The sequence below is a fragment of the Bison bison genome, unplaced genomic scaffold (assembly GCF_000754665.1).
Source record: "Bison bison bison isolate TAMUID 2011002044 unplaced genomic scaffold, Bison_UMD1.0 scf7180017860731, whole genome shotgun sequence".
In the NCBI taxonomy this organism is placed as follows: domain Eukaryota; kingdom Metazoa; phylum Chordata; class Mammalia; order Artiodactyla; family Bovidae; genus Bison; species Bison bison.
The window spans coordinates 177,964-200,548 of NW_011491303.1; the positions used below are offsets into that span (position 1 = coordinate 177,964).

Here is a 22,585-nt window from a genome sequence, read left to right on the forward strand (position 1 = left end):
TGGTTGCAGGGTTTTTTTTTCTTTCCTAACTCCTGTCTCTCTCTCTGGCAAGTTCATTTATTTAAATATAACAAGATTTAGCAACAAATGTACAAATGTATAATTTTTCTAAAATAGTCATCACAGTTGATGAACTCTGGGTACACATTTAGTTTATTGATATATTTTGCATTCATTGAATATTCATTGTGGTTTTAAATATACTCAATGAAGTTTTTGAGAAGTGAATGATTAAGTCAATAAACAGATATACTCCTATTAATAGAACTAAATAATAAAACTCTTTTAAATGCTTTCCCTTATTTTCACAAAACAGATTCTTATTGAAATTCTTATTCAATGATTTATGTACTGAGTTAAATACCACACTTGTCTATTTCATTTTGTCATTAGTTCTTTCAAAATATGACCTAACCAGAGAGTCATGGATATTTGCTCATTTACCAAAAAACTTATTCTATAATAAATACTACTTATTTTGGCCAAAAAGACTTTTTTCTTTTGTTTGACTTCTCTAATACACTGAGCATTTGTGTATCTGAAGATTTCTTATAGCGGAGCCACTTATTTCCAGAGTTTTGACAGATGATGCGGTATCATCAACCTATATTTTATAGGGTTTTTTTTTGGTATCCTAAAAATCCACTATGGTATAATGAAATCCCAGGGCTGTGAGTCCTACACAGAAATTATGATCTATATCATATTTATGTACTGAACCGTGATGGGAATATTGTTATTCTTCATATCAGAACATTACCCTTTGAATGTGTGTAGAAAAGTTTCCATGAATTTAGTAGTTATTGCAGTAAAGGTGTAATAATATTATTGTCACATAAGCTGCCTACTTTTTTCTTTGTTTTCCTGATGAACATGGATGGTAACTGAATGAAAATGTTGACTGGTCTTTGATTGCCTTGGTGGGAACCCCATCTCCCATTCTGAGACAATGTACATGGTCTTCCCAAAGGAATATACTCAAATCCAGTAGAAACTCCTCATCTTGGGACAGGTTACAGCACTCAAAGTGAAACACTTTTGTGTCCATAGAAGACCAGATTTCTATGATATTGGTTCTACCTGGGAAATTGGATAAACCTTATAAAGATTGGGATTTCATTCATGGAACTTGCATATACTTCTTTAATCTAAACCTGATATTTGGAGTTGCTATACCTGATATTTGGAGTTGCTATAAAAAGATATATCTAAAAATAAGACACTGGTATTAATTTAGTTAAAAAGTAGGGCGGGGGGAAAGTTGTGGCTTCATTTATATGAGGGTGGAGTTGTGAGTCTTATGATTAGATATGTACTCTTATTACAGCCCTTCGTTGATCAGCTTAAAACACTGAAACTGACAAGTAAATGGAAAAGGGGACTGTTGAGTTTTCCAAGAATGTGATGAGTATCACTGAGAGTGGATCCTTACAGAAATGATGACACCTACATGAAATATCCTTAAATATTTTTTAATTTTGAAAGAGAAATATTTCACAGTTCTTTCCCTAATAGTTGAGGAATTGTAGAATTTTTTCCCAAGATACAAAACAGGACAATGCCAAAATAGAATTCTTGACATGACATCTTTCCTGATTGAGGCTATAAGGTCACATGATCAAAATAAGTCTTTTAAACTTTCTTCTTTCTTCATCTGTTTCTCTTTTTTAATATATATCTTTCTGAGATATCATATACTGTTAATGAAAAATATATTATAGTTTTAATTTTTTTATATTGACTCCATGGAGGTTTGCTTTGCTTTAGAAAAAGTATCATAATTAATTTCTGCTTATATGTGAAGTGGCTACTACAACCTGTAAATTTCATTCATGTGAGCACAGTGTTATCATACTCTTAATTTCTGAAAGCCACAGAAATAGTTGGACCTTGTATACATGTAAACAAATGTTTAAATTATGTACCAATGAGATGCTAAATCAGCTATGTATATTCAAATGGAAGTTGGCCTGGCTGCATATACTAAAGGCACTCAGTACTCTGCAAGAGTTATTGGAATCCATATCTTAAGAAGAATAAATGGAGAAGAGGGTGGTGACACTATTTATTTCATATCTAATTTCACATCATGGTAGCTAACATTATTTGGATGAAACTCTCTGGTACATATTATAATGATGAGTGATGAGCTGAGTTGTACAAACTCTCTGACTACCCTTCATGATGAAAAAAGGCAATAGGCCCCAAGAAGGACTTCATTAAGTGTGTTTCTGGTCCAATAATCAGTTTCAGGACATACTGCTTCATCACCATCATCGAAGAGAAACTCTGACTGACCTCACAGATTCTAATCATGCTGAGTCACTTCAGTCATATCTGACTCTTTGTAACCCTTTGGACCATAACCACCAAGCTCCTCTGTCTGTGAGAATTTCCCACCAAGTATACTGGAGCAAGTTGCCATGCTTGGATGTTCTCTTTGTGATCCCTCCAGGGGATCTTCCAGGCTTAGGGATCCAACCCATGTCTCCTATGTCGCAGATTCTAAATGAACTTTTATTTGTACCAAAAGGTATGGATACTCTGCTGGATGCAGGCAGTGGAACCCATAAGGAATAAGCTGAGGGCCACCACTGTTCCACTGAAAACCTGTATGGAGTCAAGTATTTGGATAGTTACAGACCCAGATAGTAAATATATCCAGGTTTCCAAGAAAAACGAATAAACACAGGAGAATACTTGCCCCTAGAGTAGCTCAAAAAACCCTGCTTTTCTCTGTTCCACTCCCTGGGCAGGAGTGCTGGTACTAGTAGGTCACTAATAAGGACAGGTACTGGGCTACGGTGAGACTACAGAGAACCTTAGCGTGAATGGGGAAAGGGTTAAATATCTCCTTTTCAGTATTTTTAGTGAGGGACAATAGATTCTGCCAGTAAACAGTTTTTTCTAGAGAGGATGTTAGATGGATGGTTTAGAACAAGAGTGCCTCTACATTTTCAGGGAATGCTTTCTCTCTCCTCCCCTTATGGCTTATAGGGATTCCTCACCAGGAGAGGTAAGTGTACAGGGCTGAAGTTATCCATGAACATAATCAGGAAAGGGCAGAAAGACCCCTTGGCCAGCTATTATGTTATATGACAGTTTTTTCCCCTATTATGCACTTTAATACAACTCCATGACAATTAAATTGAGATAATGGAGGGGGCTCATATTATGGAAGTCATAAATGTGTATTTATTTGACAGTAGCTTCTGAGATAATTTCTTCCAGGCTACTCTGATCTGAGGGTGGGTGGTGGTAAGCCCTGCACTGTTCACCTTTGATCTTGAGGGTTGGCATAAATACTGATATCTCCACTGAGGTTAAACAAATATGCAAGCTTTAGAATTTTCAGACTCCATTAAGCTAACTTTAAAGTGACTATTTCCTCACTATGACATAGTAAAGCTGAAAAAGACTTCTATATCCCATCACTAATCAGGTGTAGTTGTCGAGGTCCAGAGATATGAAATGGTTTTTATCAAAGTCACAGGTTTATGATGATTACATAAACACATCAAAGATAGCTTGAAAATTTAGGTAACTTACCACACCAGTATTCAAAGTTAGAGAGGACGTCAACACAGTCTAACATAATTAAACATAGTTGTTTCTATAGGGGTCACTTTTTTTCTGATCCAATATAATATTGCTTAAAGATTCCTATTTGAACTTGTAAATTTACCTGTCTATTGAATGAGGTTGTATAAAGTCATTTCCAGCTATATCTTTCATAATCAGATTTGTAACATATATGACAAATCTTATAGGTTTCAAGATGTTTCCATATAATCTAAAATTTATTCTGAGTTTTCTGATGTTCTCCGATATCATTTGGAGTGGAACACCATTTCAGACAGGTGGTTACTAGCAACTTCAGTTCTCTGCTTCAAGTTCAAGAGAGAGGTACTATTCTTAGAAAAAGAAATTATTCGGGGACTCACTAAATGAGGTGTCTTGTGGGGGCTGAAAAATTTTAATGAGCATGCAAAATTGAAGACCCCACTTAAATAGCTACCTAACTGGAAAAGTATTTTATATGGTTCCTTGGACCGAAGAGCAAAGTGCCAACTAGTGAAAGGTAGAAGCTGTCCTGATTAGCAAACTCAAAAGGACAGAACTGTTTGGTCACTTTGGTGACATCTGACAGAGAAATAAATCTGAGGGTAATAAATACACTTGAGAAACCAGTTAGCATGTAAACATTCCATGCTAATTAATATAATAGTAGAGCATGTGCTAGGGCTGTTGTTGAAGGAAAGTTACATGGCTCAAAATAGCCTGGAGTTCAAACTCCCCTCTAGATCCTCCCCACCATTCTGTGTAAAACAAAGAACTCTCTCACCCGAAGAAAAAAAATGGACATTAACGTTGATTACGCCCAGCTCCCAGCTGGTCCAGCCTCTGGCCGATCTCCAAAATTCCTTACCCCATGGGTTTAACTCTGAACAACCTTGGAGAAGAATAGGCCCCCTTAAGACAGTAACTTTCCACATACATGCCTATATATACTTACTCTTTTCTTGGATAAGTGCAGCAGCTCGCTAATCTGACTGCTGCCCCTTCTCACCTCATTAAAGGTGATCTGTTCCTGTAAAGTGCTGGTCTCATTCTTTTTCTGAACCTTGTCTTCTCTAACTCCCTTACCTTACAGTTGCAACATAAATGTTGCCTTGTACTGTGTCACTGCTTAAAGTGAAAATCAAATCACTACAAATGTATGTACATTTGTAATTAAAAGTGCTTTTTTCCTTATGAATCTAGACTATTTTACATAGAAAATAATCTAATAATCATCTTAATAACTAGACCATAAGAGATTATTTATTTCATCAACTGATTTTACATTAGACTTCTTTGAATGCACTGAGTCAGACTAGAATATTTCTCTTTTTAAAAGCCAATAATAGCAATACTGTATAGTTCTCAGTAACCAACTGAATCATCTAATCAAGCTTCATAGCTCTCTAAATAACAAATTAGCAAATAACAATAAAACTGAAACATATTGTTATTTTTTGCATTAATTTATTTTTAAAAAGTGCTTTATTATTTTAAAATATTTTAATTATGCATAGTACAAAAGGAATGATATAAGAAGTATGGACACATTCCCATATGAGAGTTTATCTTAGCCTGATGAATTTATTCCTTTTCCTGTTTTTAATGAAATGAGATTCCAGCTAGAGTTAATGCTCTTTGGGTAACTCCTCACCATCATACCATGAACCTCTTACATTTCCTGCCATAATCACAGACTTGAATTTTTGATGACGTATTACCAGCAATGGTACTATATTTTGCTGAATGTGTACATCTTCATAAAAATTACATAATATGATACAATAGGTATTATACTCTACACATAATTCTTCAACTTGCATGTTTCACACGTTATGTTTTCTAAAATTAACTTACTTTGATATGTCAAGTCTATTCACATGAATCTTTAAATACTTATACAATATCCCACTGGATAAATATACCATCAACTTATTCATGCATACTCCTATTGATGGATACTTGGATTGCTATATGTTCTATGTCATTATAAATAATAATTGCAATGAATTCAAAGACTCTCTGGTGTCCATTCTCAGAAAACTGGAAATAACATTAGGAGATAGTTCCATGGACAAATAAATCTACTGAGCAGGCATGATTTTATGGATAGTGGGACAGATGATACCCAGTAATTAAAGGGTAGCTCAGGTCACAGGGGCGTTTTTTGTGTTCCATTGTGCAACATTAAGTCTCTATGAATCCAGTAAAGAGCATCTTTTCAAGTATTCTTTCCCTGGAAATGGAGAGAAGCTTAATAGAGCATCTCCATTTAACACAGACCCTATATGCACCACTGGACCTGGTATCACAAAGCCCAGTTACAGAGCAACTTGCTCAATACTCTGAATCACCTATGAAGTAGCTTAACTGGGTTGGGGGTCAGGGGAGGGAAATAAAATAAGGTAGGTGGAATTTTGGTAAGCCTCCATCTATCCTTCATTTGTCACTTGTAGGGAGAGGCTCTCCAACTATCCTTACTCATAGTGTTACTTGGGCTTCTGAGTGTTTACTGGACTTCCCCCTCTATGGGTCCTTCTCAAAGAAATGAGACAACTCCACATTTCCTGGTGACTGGATGAACTAACACATTTTCCCAAACTGTCCAATTGATGATAAGTATCAGGCATTTGAGCTTTTAAAGACTAGTGTCAAGCAGGAAATTTTAGGGAGAGTCATAAAGAGAGAGAAGTAAGAACTACTGTCAAAAGGAAAAAGAGATCAATAGTGACTGGTGATATCTATTTTAAGACAATGTGTGGTCATTCTTGATCATTTGAAATATTCCCTCAAAAAATAATAATGATAAAGTGGTACAAATAGGGAAAATCCTTCATTATTTCATAAATTATCTCAAGCTCTATGCTGATGAATTAATAAATAATTGTGTTCCTTTTCTTAGCCATACCTCTGGCAGCAAGCCTATGCATTATATGGAAACTGTTTAAAGAAGAACAAGCATGTTTTGGGCTTATTAGTAGTTTCATCTCAAAGTGTCAACTGACCAAAAAAATATGAGGGACTAAAAAAGTTTATTGAACAAGTTTTGCCATGGAATAGAGAACAGTGGAATCCAAGGACCAAGATGGCATTGTTAATTTTGCAAAGGGTAGAGCCTGCACAATAGAATCAACTGGGGAGATTCAGAAAATAATGCCTGGCTTCTTCCAAAGAGATTCTAATTTAATGAGTTTATAAAAGTCTGGTCTAGATAACATTTTCAAGTTTCTTCAAAAGATTCTAATAAGTGTCTAAATTTGAGAACCACTGGGATAGAGGTTGATAGAGAAATTGTTAAGATTTTAAAAGCCAGACATAGGTGAATATTTCAAGCAATCTACATTAATAATGATGAAAGAAAAAGATCACCCCCTACTACTTGGTATAAAAAGAAACAAAGCTTATCTTGGAATCAGGAAAAATTACATTGAGAACCTCAGGAAAAATTGAAGATAACATCATCAATGTAATTAAAAGCAAGGGACTAAGTCCCTGTAGACAAAGAAATTTAACTTGGGAAAAAAAACAAACAAACTAGGATTTAAGCCTTTTTGTTACTCAGTCAGTGTTCTTGTATTTTCCTGGGAAACACCAGAAGGTAGGTTGGGAAAAATAAGTTTAAATCACAAAATACCTAGCACTTTCTGGGTTTCAATGAAGCAGAAAGAGATGAAAATCTGTTAGATACTTCCAAAGCAATAGATATATTTCCATCTTACCTTAATTCATCCCGTATTAAAACTTGAGTAATATTAGTTTTGACTATGTCTTAGGTTCTTTTTAAAGGGTGTGCCTGGAGAATCCCATGGATGGAGGAGCCTGGTAGGCTGCAGTCCTTGGGGTCACTAAGGGTCGGACACGACTGAGCGACTTCACTTTCACTTTCACGCGTTGGAGAAGGAAATGGCAACCCACTCCAGTGTTCTTGCCTGGAGAATCCCAGGGACGGGGGAGCCTGGTGGGCTACCGTCTATTGGGTCGCACAGAGTTGGACACGACTGAAGCGACTTAGCAGCAGCAGCAGGTGAACACAGGAGAAGGCAACGGTACCCCACTCCAGTACTCTTGCCTGGGGAATCCCATGGACGGAGCAGCCTGGTGGGCTATAGTCCATGGGGTCGCTAAGGGTCGGACACGACTGAGCGACTTCACTTTCACTTTTTCGTTTTCATGCATTGGAGAAGGAAATGGCAACCCACTCCAATATTCTTGCCTGGAGAATCCCAGGGACCGAGGAGCCTGGTGGGCTGCCATCTATGGGGTCACACAGAGTTGGACACGACTGAAGCAACTTAGCAGCAGCAGCAGCAGGTGAACACAAGGCATTATTATAATTTGACTGTTCTATCATGTATACTAGGTTAAAAGTCATTTAGAGAATCTTTTCATGGATCTATTTCATTAATGCAGCACTTTTTTCCTCTCTAAGAAGCACATATTCAACTCTGTATAAAGCACAATTCTGTTTTATTAAAATAGTATTTTTTAAATGTAAGACAATACATTTTGGTGGTCTATATTCCAGTTTAGAGAATAAATCATTATACAAAATGATAGGATAAAATTAAACATGGAAATTAATATATATTTTAGGGGTTGAATCGTGTGCCTCAAAATTTATATGTTGAACTCTCTGTACTTCACAATGTGACCTTATTTGAAGCTATGGTCCTTACAGAGGTAACCAAGCTAACAGGAGTTCACTAGGGGAAGTATTAATTCAAATAATTTGTGTCTTTATAAAAAGAGGAAAATTGGACACAGACACAGTGAGATTGCCATGTGAAGATGAAGGACACATCAGAGTTATTTTTCATAAGTCAGGGAATACCAAAGATTGCCAGCAACCACCAGAAGTTAGATGAGAAGCGTTGAACTGATTCTTCCTTGCAACCTTCAGAAGAACCAGATTTGCTGACTCCTTGATCTAACACTTCTAGCTTTCAGAACTGTGAGAGAGTAAGTTTTGATTGTTTAGCCCTCCTAGTTTTTGGCATCTTGTTATGGCAGTCTAACAGACTAATACAGAGATTAAATACCAAAAGTATAACAATGGCAATGATTGAGATATTTGAATGGTTAAGATATTATATTTTCTGAGCACATATATTTTAATTAAGCATTTTGTTATCTTTTATTATCTTTGCAACAATCTTGAGAAATGACATTAATTACTATAGAATTTTGTTAAAAAAAAAATAGATTCCTGATAATATCACTGTCTGATCTCAGAGTCCCAGTTCAGCTCTCTGTTGTAAGAGCAGTAGAAGAGACCATATGATTGAGTTCAGCGAGTGGGGAGCCGATTATCTATTAAAATGAAGTAGACTTAATGAGGATGATCTGGTTGTTCTAGAGTTGGAATCAAGGAATAAATTTTAAAAGTTGGAAACGCCTTGGAGACCAAAGCTTATTCTTCTTGAGGGAAGTAACCTAAGCCAATATCTCACATTAGAAATGTCTGGGGATGAAAGAGTAGAATTCTCAGGGATTGTGTTAAAAAACAATGAGAGGAAACCTCTTTTGCAGTATCCTGAACCCCAAAATAAATAGTTGTCACTGGATTTTCTCACAGTTGGGAACCTGTGGAAGTCTCTAATGAGAAGTATGACATAACGGTACTAGAATAATCAGGGATATTGTATCCACAGGTTGGAAAATAAAGGATTTATTTTATTGGAAATTTAATGATACTGGGAGAGGCAGAGGAAATTTTCAGACATAGAAGTTTGTCTTCCAACATGTACTAGCTTTTCTGTATATGGAATACCATACAAAGATCATCGTTGAAGCAGGAAGATAGACTACAGCAGTGACTCTCAAACATTAGCCATCATCCAGATCACCTGGAGGCTTATTGAGACATTTCTGATTCAGTAGGTCTGGAGTGGTACCTGGGAATGTGAATTTCCCAAAAGTTCCCAGGTGATAGTGATGCTAGACTTGGTCAGGGGATCACACTGTGAGATTCACTGTGTTAAATGAGTACTTTCTAACCATCTTTACATTATGCTTATGCACCAGGAAAATCCACCTGTCCTGTGGCAGGCTTATGACTGTGTTCCACTGGAGGATGGTGGTGCTGGGTTATAACTAAGGGAAAATACAAGTTGGTCTGGCATCCACAGAAGAATTGACCTGTTCATACTTGGTATGCCCTGATTGTGTCTAAATCTTTAATCTGTGCTCTCCATGTGGCCTCGCCTCTGTTCTTCTTCCTCACAAGTGTTGATTTTTGCTCAGAATTTAAACTAATCCAGTCATCTTCCTCAACAGAGGTTTCTCTCTGTTCCTCCTCTCTGTTCCTTCCTTTTACATATGAAGTGAAGTGAAGTGAAGTGGCTCAGTCATGTCCGACTCTTTGCAACCCCATGTACTGTAGCCTACCAGGCTCCTCCATCCCTTTTACATATATATGTATTTAATTTATTTTTGAAAGCATCCTCCTCTTATAAGTAGGAATATAGGTAAGTTCAGTCTAATTCTGTACTCTAATGAAGTAATTATGCATAGTCATGTAGTGTTTAATGATAGTGTTGGTGATCATCATTGACACATGGGCCCTTAATTGAGGATTACATAGCATAAAGCATTTTGTGAGCATGTGGATGGGAATTTACTTTTGTGATAAAGAAAGCAAAATAATTTACAAAAGATGGAACTAAGATAATTTTAAATTTTGAGTGTATTAGGTTTTATATACTAATACGTGTTACTATTCGTATAACTAAAGACAGCCTATGATGTTCTTGAAAATTATTGAACCACAATTTCTTTGGCCACTAATATTACTGCAAGATTAGTTTTGCAGGTGCGACCATGCAGAGATGTTTTAATCAGTTATTTCTTAAAGCTCCCTAGCAAATTTTAAAAGATTAGTTTTTGATCACAAATTCTTACATTTGTAAGGGATGAAGAAACACTACATATTTCCATTATGTACTGATATGTACACAAACATCTACACAGACACAGGTACAGTCCCTGAATTAAGTAATTCTTGAGAGACATAGCTAAATAATGCCTTTGTATGGTAATGAAAAGCAATGTCAACTGCCTTTTTGGCTTATTTCAATGTTTTCAATACTGTTATTTAACGTATATAACAAAGAGTAAATATGCTGGCTTGAGTGAAGTACAAGCTTCCTATGGAAAATTAAAATTTATTTAATAAATCAAGTACATCCTTGAACACTCTGAGTTGAAGTTTCTAGAGTTTGTGAAATACAATTATGGCCAGTAATATATATGTGCAGGATATGCTGGAAATAAAAGAATCTTCAAAAATAAAAGGTAATTATGTTATATAGTAACAATCAACATATGATAATTAGGATTTGGGTTATGGGTGTAAAACCTGATGCTTTTGTATGAATGACAGCATAAGTTTTTATGACAAAGTGTATGACTGTGCTACTAGACTTTGGGAATAAAAAAGAGTGAAGAATCAAGAATTGTATTTTATGATTACTGAGATGGACAATGAAGGAATTAAGGAAGACTATGGTTATAAATATTTTCAGAAGACAGAATAAAGAAATGGGCAAGGGCTGGTAATAACGTATTTATATCTCATAGAGGTGAGAACACGCATTGCATATACCTTTGTATTCAAAAGTACATATATAATAACGATAACAATGCAATTTGATAAGTGCTGGTATAGAGGTATGTTTAGAAAATGGAAGGAGGTCTCAAACTCAAGAATACTGAGGAGACTATGTAGCAATAAATAAGGACAATAATTAAGAGGGAAGAGATGGTCAGCAAGCTAAATATTACAAGGGATACACGGAAGGATCAAAACACATGGAAATCTGATGAACAAAATAAACCAGAAATTGAGGCAGTCCTGAATCACACACAAAGATTCCCCTGTGAAAAGACATTAACTGAGGATCTGTTTAAAGAATGCTGTTCCAATCACCCCACCACCATGCTCCCTTACCCTCACTCATCATGCAGAGCAGTTGGCAGCAAACAGCATACCTGGAAGCCAAACAAATGAAACTGGTACTTCTCTCTAGGACAACAATCAAATTTACTCAGAAGATTAAGGCTTCTCCTAGGGTGTTGGCACCCCTACATAAAGCTCTCCTTAATTAGGTATACAGCAAGTCCATCTTAATGGTTAACTCTCCACTTACAACGTCCACATCTAATCTTTTCATTTGCATGCTCCATTTAAGTAACCAGCTTTCACAATTCAGCTACCCCTTCAGCACAGAGGTCTGTAGAAAATCAGTCCTAGCTCTATAAAAAGACAATAATTTGTGCTCCTAAGATTTACATAGACTTAAAATTACAAAAATTGCACTAGGGTTACAGTATTTAAGTTGATAGACAACCAGTACAATCTTTTGAAAATATATTCTAATAAATGTTACCAACAGGGACAATGTTTCTGTGGAAATGATGGTGAGGTAACACAATGAGAGATATTAGATGCTCATATTTCTTATGAATCCAATAAAAAGAGAAATAGAATTTTAGTATTTTACAACTTATAGAGATAATACAAGAAAAGCAGTCTCTGAATCAAAGAATTGCACAGGCCTTTCACCAATGAAGGGATGAGAGCAAAGGCAGGCCAGTTCTGGCTGGGTTTGAAATATTTCAAACCTTAAGAGAAAAAGGATACACAACGTTGAATAAAGAACTGCTAAGTCCTTGTATCAGAGAAAGCAATGGCACCCCCCTCCAGTACTCTTGCCTGGAAAATCCCATGGACGGAGGAGCCTGGTAGGCTGCAGTCCATGGGGTTGCTAGGAGTCGGACACAACTGTGACTTCACTTTCAGTTTTCACTTTCATGCATTGGAGAAGGAAATGGCAACCCACTTCAGTGTTCTTGCCTGGAGAATCTCAGGGACAGAGGAGCCTAGTGGGCTGCCGTCTATGGGGTCGCACAGAGTCAGACGCGACTGAAGCGACTTAGCAGCAGCAGCAGCAGCAGGTCCTTGTATTGGACTTAAGCTTCAGTTAAATCCTCTTCTTGATAAGGATGAAAATACATAAAAGAGATATGAGAATGAGGAGGTTTAAAAATGTGTTACTTCTTTGCCTGAAAAATTTCTTGGGATGAACTAGAGAAGCCAAAGACATTTAGACCAGGACCACTGAAAATTGGCTTCAACAGCATTTGGGAGTAAAAGCATGAAACCTGTCCAATCTTTAAACACAGTTGGGTTGAGGCAGCAGTGGGCAGCATGACAGAAGACCTTTCCTTTAGTGACAAAATAATTATGTCATGAGGTTGTCGTGGAAGGATTCCTCTTCCTTGATGTTTCAACAACATAAAAAGCTGTCTCTGTTTACTCTGCTTTTGTCTAATCTTTTGTAAAACAATTCCTCTTTTCCCCAAACACAACAAACTGTTCTCGGCTCACTCTCACACTGATAGACATATAAGACATTTGTTTGTTTCTTTTGTCCCATTAGATACTGATTTAAGAATTTGGCAGACTCACAGGTTATATAATTTCCGAACCTTCTTATATACCTTCTTAAATTTTCTTCATTTTGGTGAATGTGAAAACTAGTCTTAAGATACTACCTGTCTCAAACTGAGACATAAACGCTTGTTTTACCTCTGCCTTCCATCCATCTTGCTTTCTTCATAAATGATGATTTTGATTTTTCATTTCCTCATCTGCAACTAAGTTGCCTATTCATAATGCATAGATTCCTTGAAATTATTAACCAGTTATTCTGCATTAGAAGGTCATCTTTTGTATAGTTGTATAACTAGTAGTCCTATTTGTGCTCTAAGTTTGGTGCACAAATAAAATTACATAAATGGAAATGTAATATCTCTACAACAAATAACAGATTATTAGTTGTAGTTATCTTACTTTAATATATAAGCAATGGCATTAAAAATGCTCTCTTCCTGGGACTTCCCTGGAGGTCAGTGGTTAAGAATCCACATTCCCATTGCAGGAGACATGGGTTCTATCCCTGATCCGGGAAGATTCTACATACCATAGGGCAACAAAGACCATGAGCCTCAACTACTGAGCCCATGCACTGCAACTACTAAAGCCTGTGTACCCTAGAACCCCTGCTCTGCAACAAGAGAAACCATTGCAATGAGAAGGCCATTTACTGCAATGAAGTGTACCTCTGGCTCACCACAATTAGAGCAAGCCTTGGTGCAGCAACAAAGATCCAGGGCAGCCATAAATCATCAATAATTAAAAAAAAAATATATATATATATATATTTTAAAAGCTATTTATACCATGTAAAGGAAAAATGAGAACATACAGAAATAACCTGTCAGAGCAGGTTGGTGGAGGTTGAGTGTGGTTAACTCCACCTGACTGCAAAGCCTCTGCTCTTCTTTCCCAGTCCTGACATACCATGTATGTTGGTTTACCAGGGTACCACACATAGAGTGGGCAGTGTATAAATAATTATCCAGATACGTAATGTTTATAACTTCTTGTGGTTCTAGATACAGAAAATATTCATCATGGAATGGGACAATCAGACATTCAACCCTGACTTCATCTTGATGGGAATTTTTAGTTACACGCCCACTCACATCTTTCTCTTCTCTCTGGTCCTGGGCATCTTCACAATGGCGCTCTTGGCAAACACTCTCATGGTCCTCCTCATCTACCTGGACACGAGGCTCCACACCCCCATGTACTTCCTCCTCAGCCAGCTCTCCCTCATGGACCTCATGCTCATCTGCACCACTGTACCCAAGATGGCCCACAGCTACCTCTCTGGCAGGAAGTCCATTTCTGTAGCAGGATGTGAAGCCCAGATCTTTTTCTATGTGTCCCTATTTGGTGCTGAGTGCTTCTTGTTGGCTGTCATGGCCTATGACCGCTATGTTGCCATTTGCTATCCTCTTCAGTACCACAGTCTCATGAACTGGAAACTCTGTGGACTCATGGCTGTCTCTACATGGATTCTTGGTGGCTTTGATGGGATTGTTGATGTAGCTGCTACTATGTCTTTCTCCTACTGTGGATCCCGAGAAATAGCTCAGTTCTTCTGTGATGTCCCAGCACTCCTGCATCTCTCATGCACGGATACTTCCACATTCGAAACACTTATTTTCATCTGTTGTGTAGTAATGCTCCTCCTCCCTTTGTCACTCATCATCATCTCCTACACACGTGTAATTATAACCGTTATTCGCATGAGTTCTGGGGAGGGTCAGCACAAGGCTTTCACCACCTGTACTTCACATCTTACTGTTGTGGGGATGTATTATGGAGCAGCTATGTTCATATATATGAGACCCACTTCTAATAGATCCCCAACTCAGGACAAGATGGTGTCAGCCTTCTACACCATTCTCACTCCCACGCTGAATCCCCTTATATACAGTCTCCGGAACAAAGATGTGGCCAAAGCATTCAGTAAGGTACTAGGGAAGAGGTAATCTAGAGAATAAAATGGATTAGTGGTTTACAGAAATTTTTTTCTGTCTTAACTCTTCTCTCTTTAAATTCATTTATTTAAAAAAAAAAACAATTCAGCAAAAAGTGTATAAACTATTTCCTAAATTAGGCATCAGACTTGATAGACTCTGGGTATACATTCAGTTAATTGATATATTTTGCATTCACTGTACATTCATTTTGGTTTTAAGTGTACTTAATGAAATTCTTGAGAAGTGAGTAATTAAGTTAATAAAGTTTCACTCCCCTTTCTAGAACTAAATAATAAACAAAATTTTCCTAAATGATTTTCCTTATTTTCAAAATCCAAAATCTTATTTAAATGCTTCTATAATGACTTATGCACTGAGTTAGCTACCACACTTGCCTATTTCACTTTGTTATTAGCTCTTTCAAAATATAGGCTAACCAGAGAGGCACAGATATTTGTTCATTTACCAAAAAAAAAAAAAAAGTTGTCCTATAATAAATATTACTTATTTTTACTTATTTTGACAGAGAAGGCTTTTTTCTTGTGTTTGACTTCCCTGATATACTGAGCATCTGTACACCTGAATAATTCTTATAGTGGAACCACTTATATTCCAGAGTTTTGGCAGATAATACAGTATCATCAACCTATACTTTGTATATATTATAAGTCTTGTAAGTTTCATGATGCCTGGTTATAATCCAAAATTAATTCTGAGTTCTCTGATGTTCTCTGACATCATCTGGGGTGACCACCATTTCAGACAGGTGATCACAGGCAACTTTGGTCTCTGCTTCAAGCTCAGGAGAGAGGTACTATTACTTTAGAAAAAAAAGTGTTCAGGGACTCATTAAATGTAGTGTCTTGTGGGGACTGAAAACTTTTAATGAGCGTGGCAAAGTTGAAGAGCCAGGCAGTCTAGATAAGTAACTACCTAATTGGCAAGGTATAAAACTTTACACGGTTTCTTGGGACCAAGGGGCAAAGTGCCAACTAGTGAAAGGTAGAAATTATCATGATTAGCAAACTTAAAAGGACAAAGTTGTTTGATTACTTTGGTGACTTTTGACAGAAAAATAAGTCTAGGGATAATAAATATGCTTGGAAAACCAGTTAACACATAAGCATTTCATGCTAATTAATACAATAGCAGGGCATGTGCTAGGGCTGTTGTGACACAAATGTTGCCTCATATGAGCCTAATCTAACTGTGTAGATGTAAAATCACATCGCTACAAATATATGTGCATTTGGAATTAAAAATTTTTTTTCTGATGAATCTAGATTATTTCACATAAAAAATAATCTAATAATCATTTTGCACAGTTAGATCATAAGAGATCATTTATTCCATCAACTGATTTTACATTAGACGTCACTGAATACGTTGAGTAAGACTAGGATGTTTCTCTTTTTGAAAACCAATCAATAGGGACTTCCCTGGTCATCTAGTGGTTAAGAACCTGCCTCTTAATGCAGAGGACATGGGTTAGATCCCTGGTCTGGGAACTGGTATCCCACATACTGTGAGGCTACTAAGCCCTTGTGCCACAACGATTGAGCCTGTGCACAACAAGGAAGACCCAGCACAGCCAAAATAAATAAATTATAATGTTTAAAAAAAAAGATGAGAAAGCAACACTGTGTAATTCTCATGAAACATCTAATCAAGCTTCAAAGGCACTAAATAACTAAATTAGCAAATAGTAATATTGAAATATATTGTTACTCCTAGCATTAACTTATTATTTTGAAAAGTGTTTTACATTTTAAAATATTTTAATGATACGTGGTAAAAAGGGAATGATAAAATAAATATGCAGATATCCCACACAGAAGATATTTTATCTTAACCTGATGACTGTATTTCTTTGCCTATTTTTAATGACACTACATTTCAGCTAGAGTCGATGCCCTGTGTGTAATTCCCCACAATCATACCATTCACTTCTTACCTTCCCTGCCATAATCACAGACTTGAATTTGTGGTTAAATATTTCCAACAATGATATTATATTTTGCTGAATGTATTCATAAAAATTATACAATGTGATTCAGAGATATTTATACTTTATACATTAGTTGTTATACTCTACACATAATTCTTCAACTTGCATGTTGAATCAAGTTCATTCATGTCAATTTTTAAGCACTTGTACAATATCCCACTGGATAAATATAACATCAACTTATTTCTGCATGCTCCTATTGATGAACATTTGGGTTGATATACATTCTACATCATTACAAATAACAATTGCAATGAATTAAAAGGCTCTCTGGTATCCATTCTCTGAAGATTAGAAATAACAGTGGGAGATATTTCCATGGACAAAGGACTCTACTGAGCAGGCATGATTTTATGGATAGTGGGTCAGATAATACCCAACAAGCAGAAGCTCAGATCACATGACCATTTTTTGTGTTCCATTGTGTAGCATTAAATCTCTACAAAGCCTAGTAAACCATGAGGAGCTTCTCAAGTATTATTTCCATAGAATTGACAGAGGATCCACAGAGCATCAACATAGATCCTTTATGCACCATTGGATCTGGTATCACAAAGTCCAGTTACAAAGCAACTTGCTCAATATTCTGAATCAGCTACAAAGGAGCTTAATGTACTTGGGGACTGAGATGAAATGAATAGGAAGAATTTTAGTAAGCCTCCACCTACCCCTCATTTATCACTTATAGGGAGGAACTGTCCAACTATTCTTATTTATAGTGTTATTGGGGCTTCTGAGTATTTACTGGAAGACTCCTCCCATGGATCCTTCTCAAGGAAATAATATATGATTTCACATTTCCTGGTGATTGGAGGAACTAACACACTTCCCCAAACTGTTCAATTGATGATAAGTATCAGGAATTTGAATCTGAGTTTCAAAGACTAGGGTCAGGCAGGAAATTTTAGGGGAAGTGGACCAGAGAGACAAATAAAAACTTAATCATTGTTGAGTGAAACTGAATGTTTGAGTCACTACTGCATAAGGAAAGATAAATCAATAGTGACTAGTGATGTCTATTTTAAGACATGTGTGGCCATTTGGGGGCTTCCCTGGTGGCTCAAATGGTAAAGAATCTTCCTGTAATGCAGGAAACATAGGTTTGATCCCTGGGTCAGGAAGATACTCTGGAGAAGGGAATGGCTACCCACCCTAGTATTCTTGCCTGGAGAATTCCATGGACAGAGGAGCCTGCAGGCTACAGTCCATGTGGACACAAAGAGTTGGACATGACTGAGAGACTAATTCTTTCACTTGAATGTTTGAAATACTTCCCCCAAAATAATAGTAATAAAGTGGTACAAACAGGAAAATGCTTCATTACCTAATTAATTTTCTCAGGTTCTATGCTTATGAGTTAGCAAATAACTCTGCTCCTTTTCTTAGCCATAGTAAAGCAAAATATCTCTGGCAGCAAGCCTATGCATCATGTGAAAGCTATTTAATGAAGAACAAGCATATTTTGGGCTTATTAGTATCTTAACCTAAAAGTGTCAACTAACAAAAAAAAAGTATGAGTAACTAAAAAAGCTTATTGAATAAGTTTTGCCATGAAATAGAGAACAGTAGCATACAGATGGGGAAAGAATGGAAACAGTGACAGACTATATTTTCTTGGGCTCCAAAATTACTGCAGATGGTGACTGCAGCCATGAAATTAAAAAACACTTTCTCCTCAGAAGAAAAACTATGACCAACCTAGACAGCATATTAAAAAGCAGAGAGATTACAAAGGCAAAGGAGAAAAGGAGAGATATACCCATTTGAAAGCAGAGTTCCAAAGAATAGCAAGAAGAGATAAGAAAGCCTTCCTCAGTGATGAGTGCAAAGAAATAGAGGAAAACAACAGAATGGGAAAGACTAGAGATCTCTTCAAGAAAATTACTGATACCAAGGGAACATTTCATGCAAAGATGGCTCAATAAAGGACAGACATGGTATGGACATAACAGAAGTAGAAGATATTATGAAGAGGTGGCAAGAATACACAGAAGAACTGTACAAAAAAGATCTTCATGACCCAGATAATCATGATTGTGTGATCACTCACCTAGAGCCAGACATCCTGGAATATGAAGTCAAGTGGGCTTTAGGATGCATCACTACAAACAAAGCTAGTGGAGGTGATGGAATTCCAGTTGAGCTATTTCAAATCCTAAAAGATGATGTTGTGAAAGTGCTGCACTTAATATGCCAGCAAATTTGGAACACTCAGCAGTGGCCACAGGACTGGAAAAGGTCAGTTTTCATTCCAATCCCAAAGAAAGGCAATGCCAAAAAATGCTCAAACTACCACGTAATTGCACTCATTTCACATGCTAGTAAAGTAATGCTCAAAATTATCCAAGCCAGGCTTCAGCAATACATGAACCATGAACTTCCAGATGTTCAAGCTGGTTTTAGAAAAGGCAGAGGAACCAGAGATCAAATTGCCAACATCCGCTTTATCATTGGAAAAGCAAGAGAGTTCCAGGAAAACATCTATTTCTGCATTATTGACTATGCCAAAGCCTTTGACTGTGTGGATCACAACAAACTGTGGAAAATTCTGAAAGAGATGGGAATACCAGATCACCTGACCTGCCTCTTGAGAAATCTGTATGCAGGTCAGGAAGCAACAGTTAGAACTGGACATGAAACAACAGACTGGTTCCAAATAGGAAAAGGAGTATGTCAAGGCTGTATATTGTCACCCTGTTTATTCAACTTATATTCAGAGTAAATCATGAGAAATGCTGGATTGGATGAAGCACAAGCTGGAATCAAGATTGCCAGGAGAAATATCAATAACCTCAGATATGCGGATGACACCATCCTTATGGCAGAAAGTGAAGAACTAAAGAGCCTCTTGATGAAAGTGAAAGTGGAGAGTGAAAAAGTTGGCTTAAAGCTCAACATTCAGAAAACTAAGATCATGGCATTCGGTCCCATTACTTCATGGCAAATAGATGGGGAAACAGTGGAAATAGTGGCTGAATTTATTTTTTTGGGGCTCCAAAATCACTGCAGATGGTGACTGCAGCCATAAAATTAAAAGACGCTTACTCCTTGGAAGGAAAGTTATGACCAACCTAGATAGCATATTAAAAAGCAGAGACATTACTTTGCCAACAAAGGTCTGTCTAGTCAAGGCTATGGTTTTTCCAATAGTCTTGTATGGATGTGAGAATTGGACTATAAAGAAAGCTGAGGGATGAAGAATCGATGCTTCTGAAATGTGGTGTTGGAAAAGACTCTTGAGAGTCCCTTGGACTGCAAGGAGATCAGTCCTGACCGTTCATTGGAAGGACTGATGTTGAAGCTGAAACTCCAATACTTTGGCCACCTGATAAGAAGAGCTAACTCACTGGAAAAGATCCTGATGGTGGGAAAGAGTGAAGGCAGGAGGAGAAGGGGACATCAGAGGATGAGATTGTTGGATGGCATCACCAACTCAGTGCACATGAGTTTGAGTAAACTCTGGGAGTTGGTGATGGACGGGGAGGCCTGGCATGCTGCGGTCCATGAGGTTGCAAAGAGTCAGACACGACTGAGTGACTGAACTGAATTGAACTCTAGTTTAGAGAATAAGCCATTATACAAAATAATAGGATAAAAATTAAAAAGGAAATTAATATCTGTTTTATGGACCAAATTGTGTCCCTCAAATTTTATATGTTGAAATCCCAATAACTCAGAATGTGGCCTTATATGGAGATATGGTCCTTACAGAGGTAATCAAGTTAACAGGAGATCACTAGGGTGAGTGTTAATCCAAATGATTAGCATCCTTATAAAAAGAGGAAATATGGAAACAGACACAAACACAGCAAGATTGCCATGTGAAGATGAGGGAATATATTAGGGTTATTTTCTACAAGCCAGGGAGTACTAAAGATTGCCAGCAATCACCAGAAGCTAGGTGAGAGGCATATAACTGTTTCTTCCTTGTAGTTCTCAGGAGGAACCAGTTTTGCTGACTCCTTGAAGTGACATTTCTAGCCCAGAATTGTGAGACAGTAAGTTTTTATTGTTTAGTACTCCTAGTTTTTGATAACTTGTTATGGTAGTATAACAAATATAATACGATTAAATGCCAAAAGTGTGATTATAGTAATAATGTTTGAGATAGCTGAAGCTGTTATTTTCTGAATTCATATTTTGGATTAAGCTTTATGTTGAGTAATTTATAAAAGTAATCTTCTGTAATTCTTGCAACAATCCTGAGAGACAGATATTAGTCTCACTATAGATTTTATTTTTAAACAATAGAGAAATCTTGATAATATCACTGTTGGCAGTACAGCAGTGATTGAAACTCAGATATGTCTAATCTCAAAATGGATGTCCCTGATCAGCACTCTGCATCACTTCTGGGAAAGAGCAGTAGAAGGAGCCACATGATTGAGTTTAGTAAGTTGGGAGCATATTGTCTATCAAAATGCAATAGAGTTCATGGGATGATGCCATTATTCTAGAGGTGGAATAAAGAAACAAACTGAAAATGTTGCAGTGGCTTGAAAAATGAAGCATTACTGTTCATGAAGGAAGTATGTTGAGACCTCACATCAGAAAATATGGATGAATGTAGAATTGTCAGAGTTTATGATGAAAAATTATGAGAAGAAACCTCTTGAGATGGTGGATATAACTTCTGGTGCAGTAGCCCAAGCCTCAATATAAATAGCTGCTATTTGTTCTGAGAATTTGGAACTTGTGGAGGATTTTAAAGAGGAGAGTGACATAACTCAATGGTATTAAAAAGAGTAATCAGAGAATATTTCATCCAGGGGATGGGAAATGATAGACTTACTTTACTGAAAATTGAATGATGCTTCTGGGAAAACAGAAGAAATTTTCAGAAGTAGTGTACCTTTCCAAAAGAGACCAACTTATCTCCATATGAAATACCATGAGAAGGTCCTCTTTGAAGCAGGAAGATGGACTACAACAGTGGTTCTCAAACATTAGCCAGCATCTAAATCACTTGCAGGCTTATTTAAACATCGTTTTGATTCAGTAGGTCTGGTGGTACCTGGGAATGTGCATTTTGAAGCACACGGAATCTTTGTCCTTCAAAAGGCACGAGGAAACTTAGGTTGAGGTTAAGTTGATCAGGGTTCTAAATTAGTATTAGTGTCTAAGTAGAGTAGACCAAAGCACATTATAGCCCTCATAGTCTCCTACCACAAACCACACACATGAATGCTGATTTCACCACAAAATAGTGAAGGAAGGGCAATCCAGAATGGACATGCAATCTCCAGGGCAAGGAGAGTGACAGTAGAAGAAAACAGGAAAGATACTGTTTGCAAATGATACCCACAGTGCAATGATGGGTCACCTGCCACAGTCCAACATCAAAACAGGAGATGTAGTCTCTGGATAATAGAATTGCATACACATTCTACTAATGAAGAGACGAGAGCAAGGACAGGGAAATTTTGGCTGGGCTTGAAAGTTCTAAAACATTGAGGGACCCTCCTTTTTTTGGCCACACCATGTGGCATGTGGGATCTTAGTTCCCTGACCAGGGATTGAACCCCCAATCCCCTGCATGCAGTCTTAACCACTGGGCTGCCAGGGAAGGCCATGAGGGACCCTCTCTAAGAAAAAAAGAATATACAATGGTGAATAAAACAC

At 37.1% G+C, this 22,585-nt stretch overlaps 1 protein-coding gene across 1 annotated transcript; it reads left to right on the forward strand.

Moving 5' to 3' along the window:
* The first annotated feature begins 13,812 nt into the window (after nucleotides 1–13,812).
* On the forward strand, nucleotides 13,813–16,408 carry LOC104982839 (olfactory receptor 2M2-like). The gene has a single exon (XM_010832286.1). It carries the CDS (start codon nucleotides 14,038–14,040, stop codon nucleotides 14,962–14,964), a length of 927 nt encoding a protein of 308 aa, XP_010830588.1. The 5' UTR covers nucleotides 13,813–14,037; the 3' UTR covers nucleotides 14,965–16,408.
* Nucleotides 16,409–22,585: the final 6,177 nt, after the last annotated feature.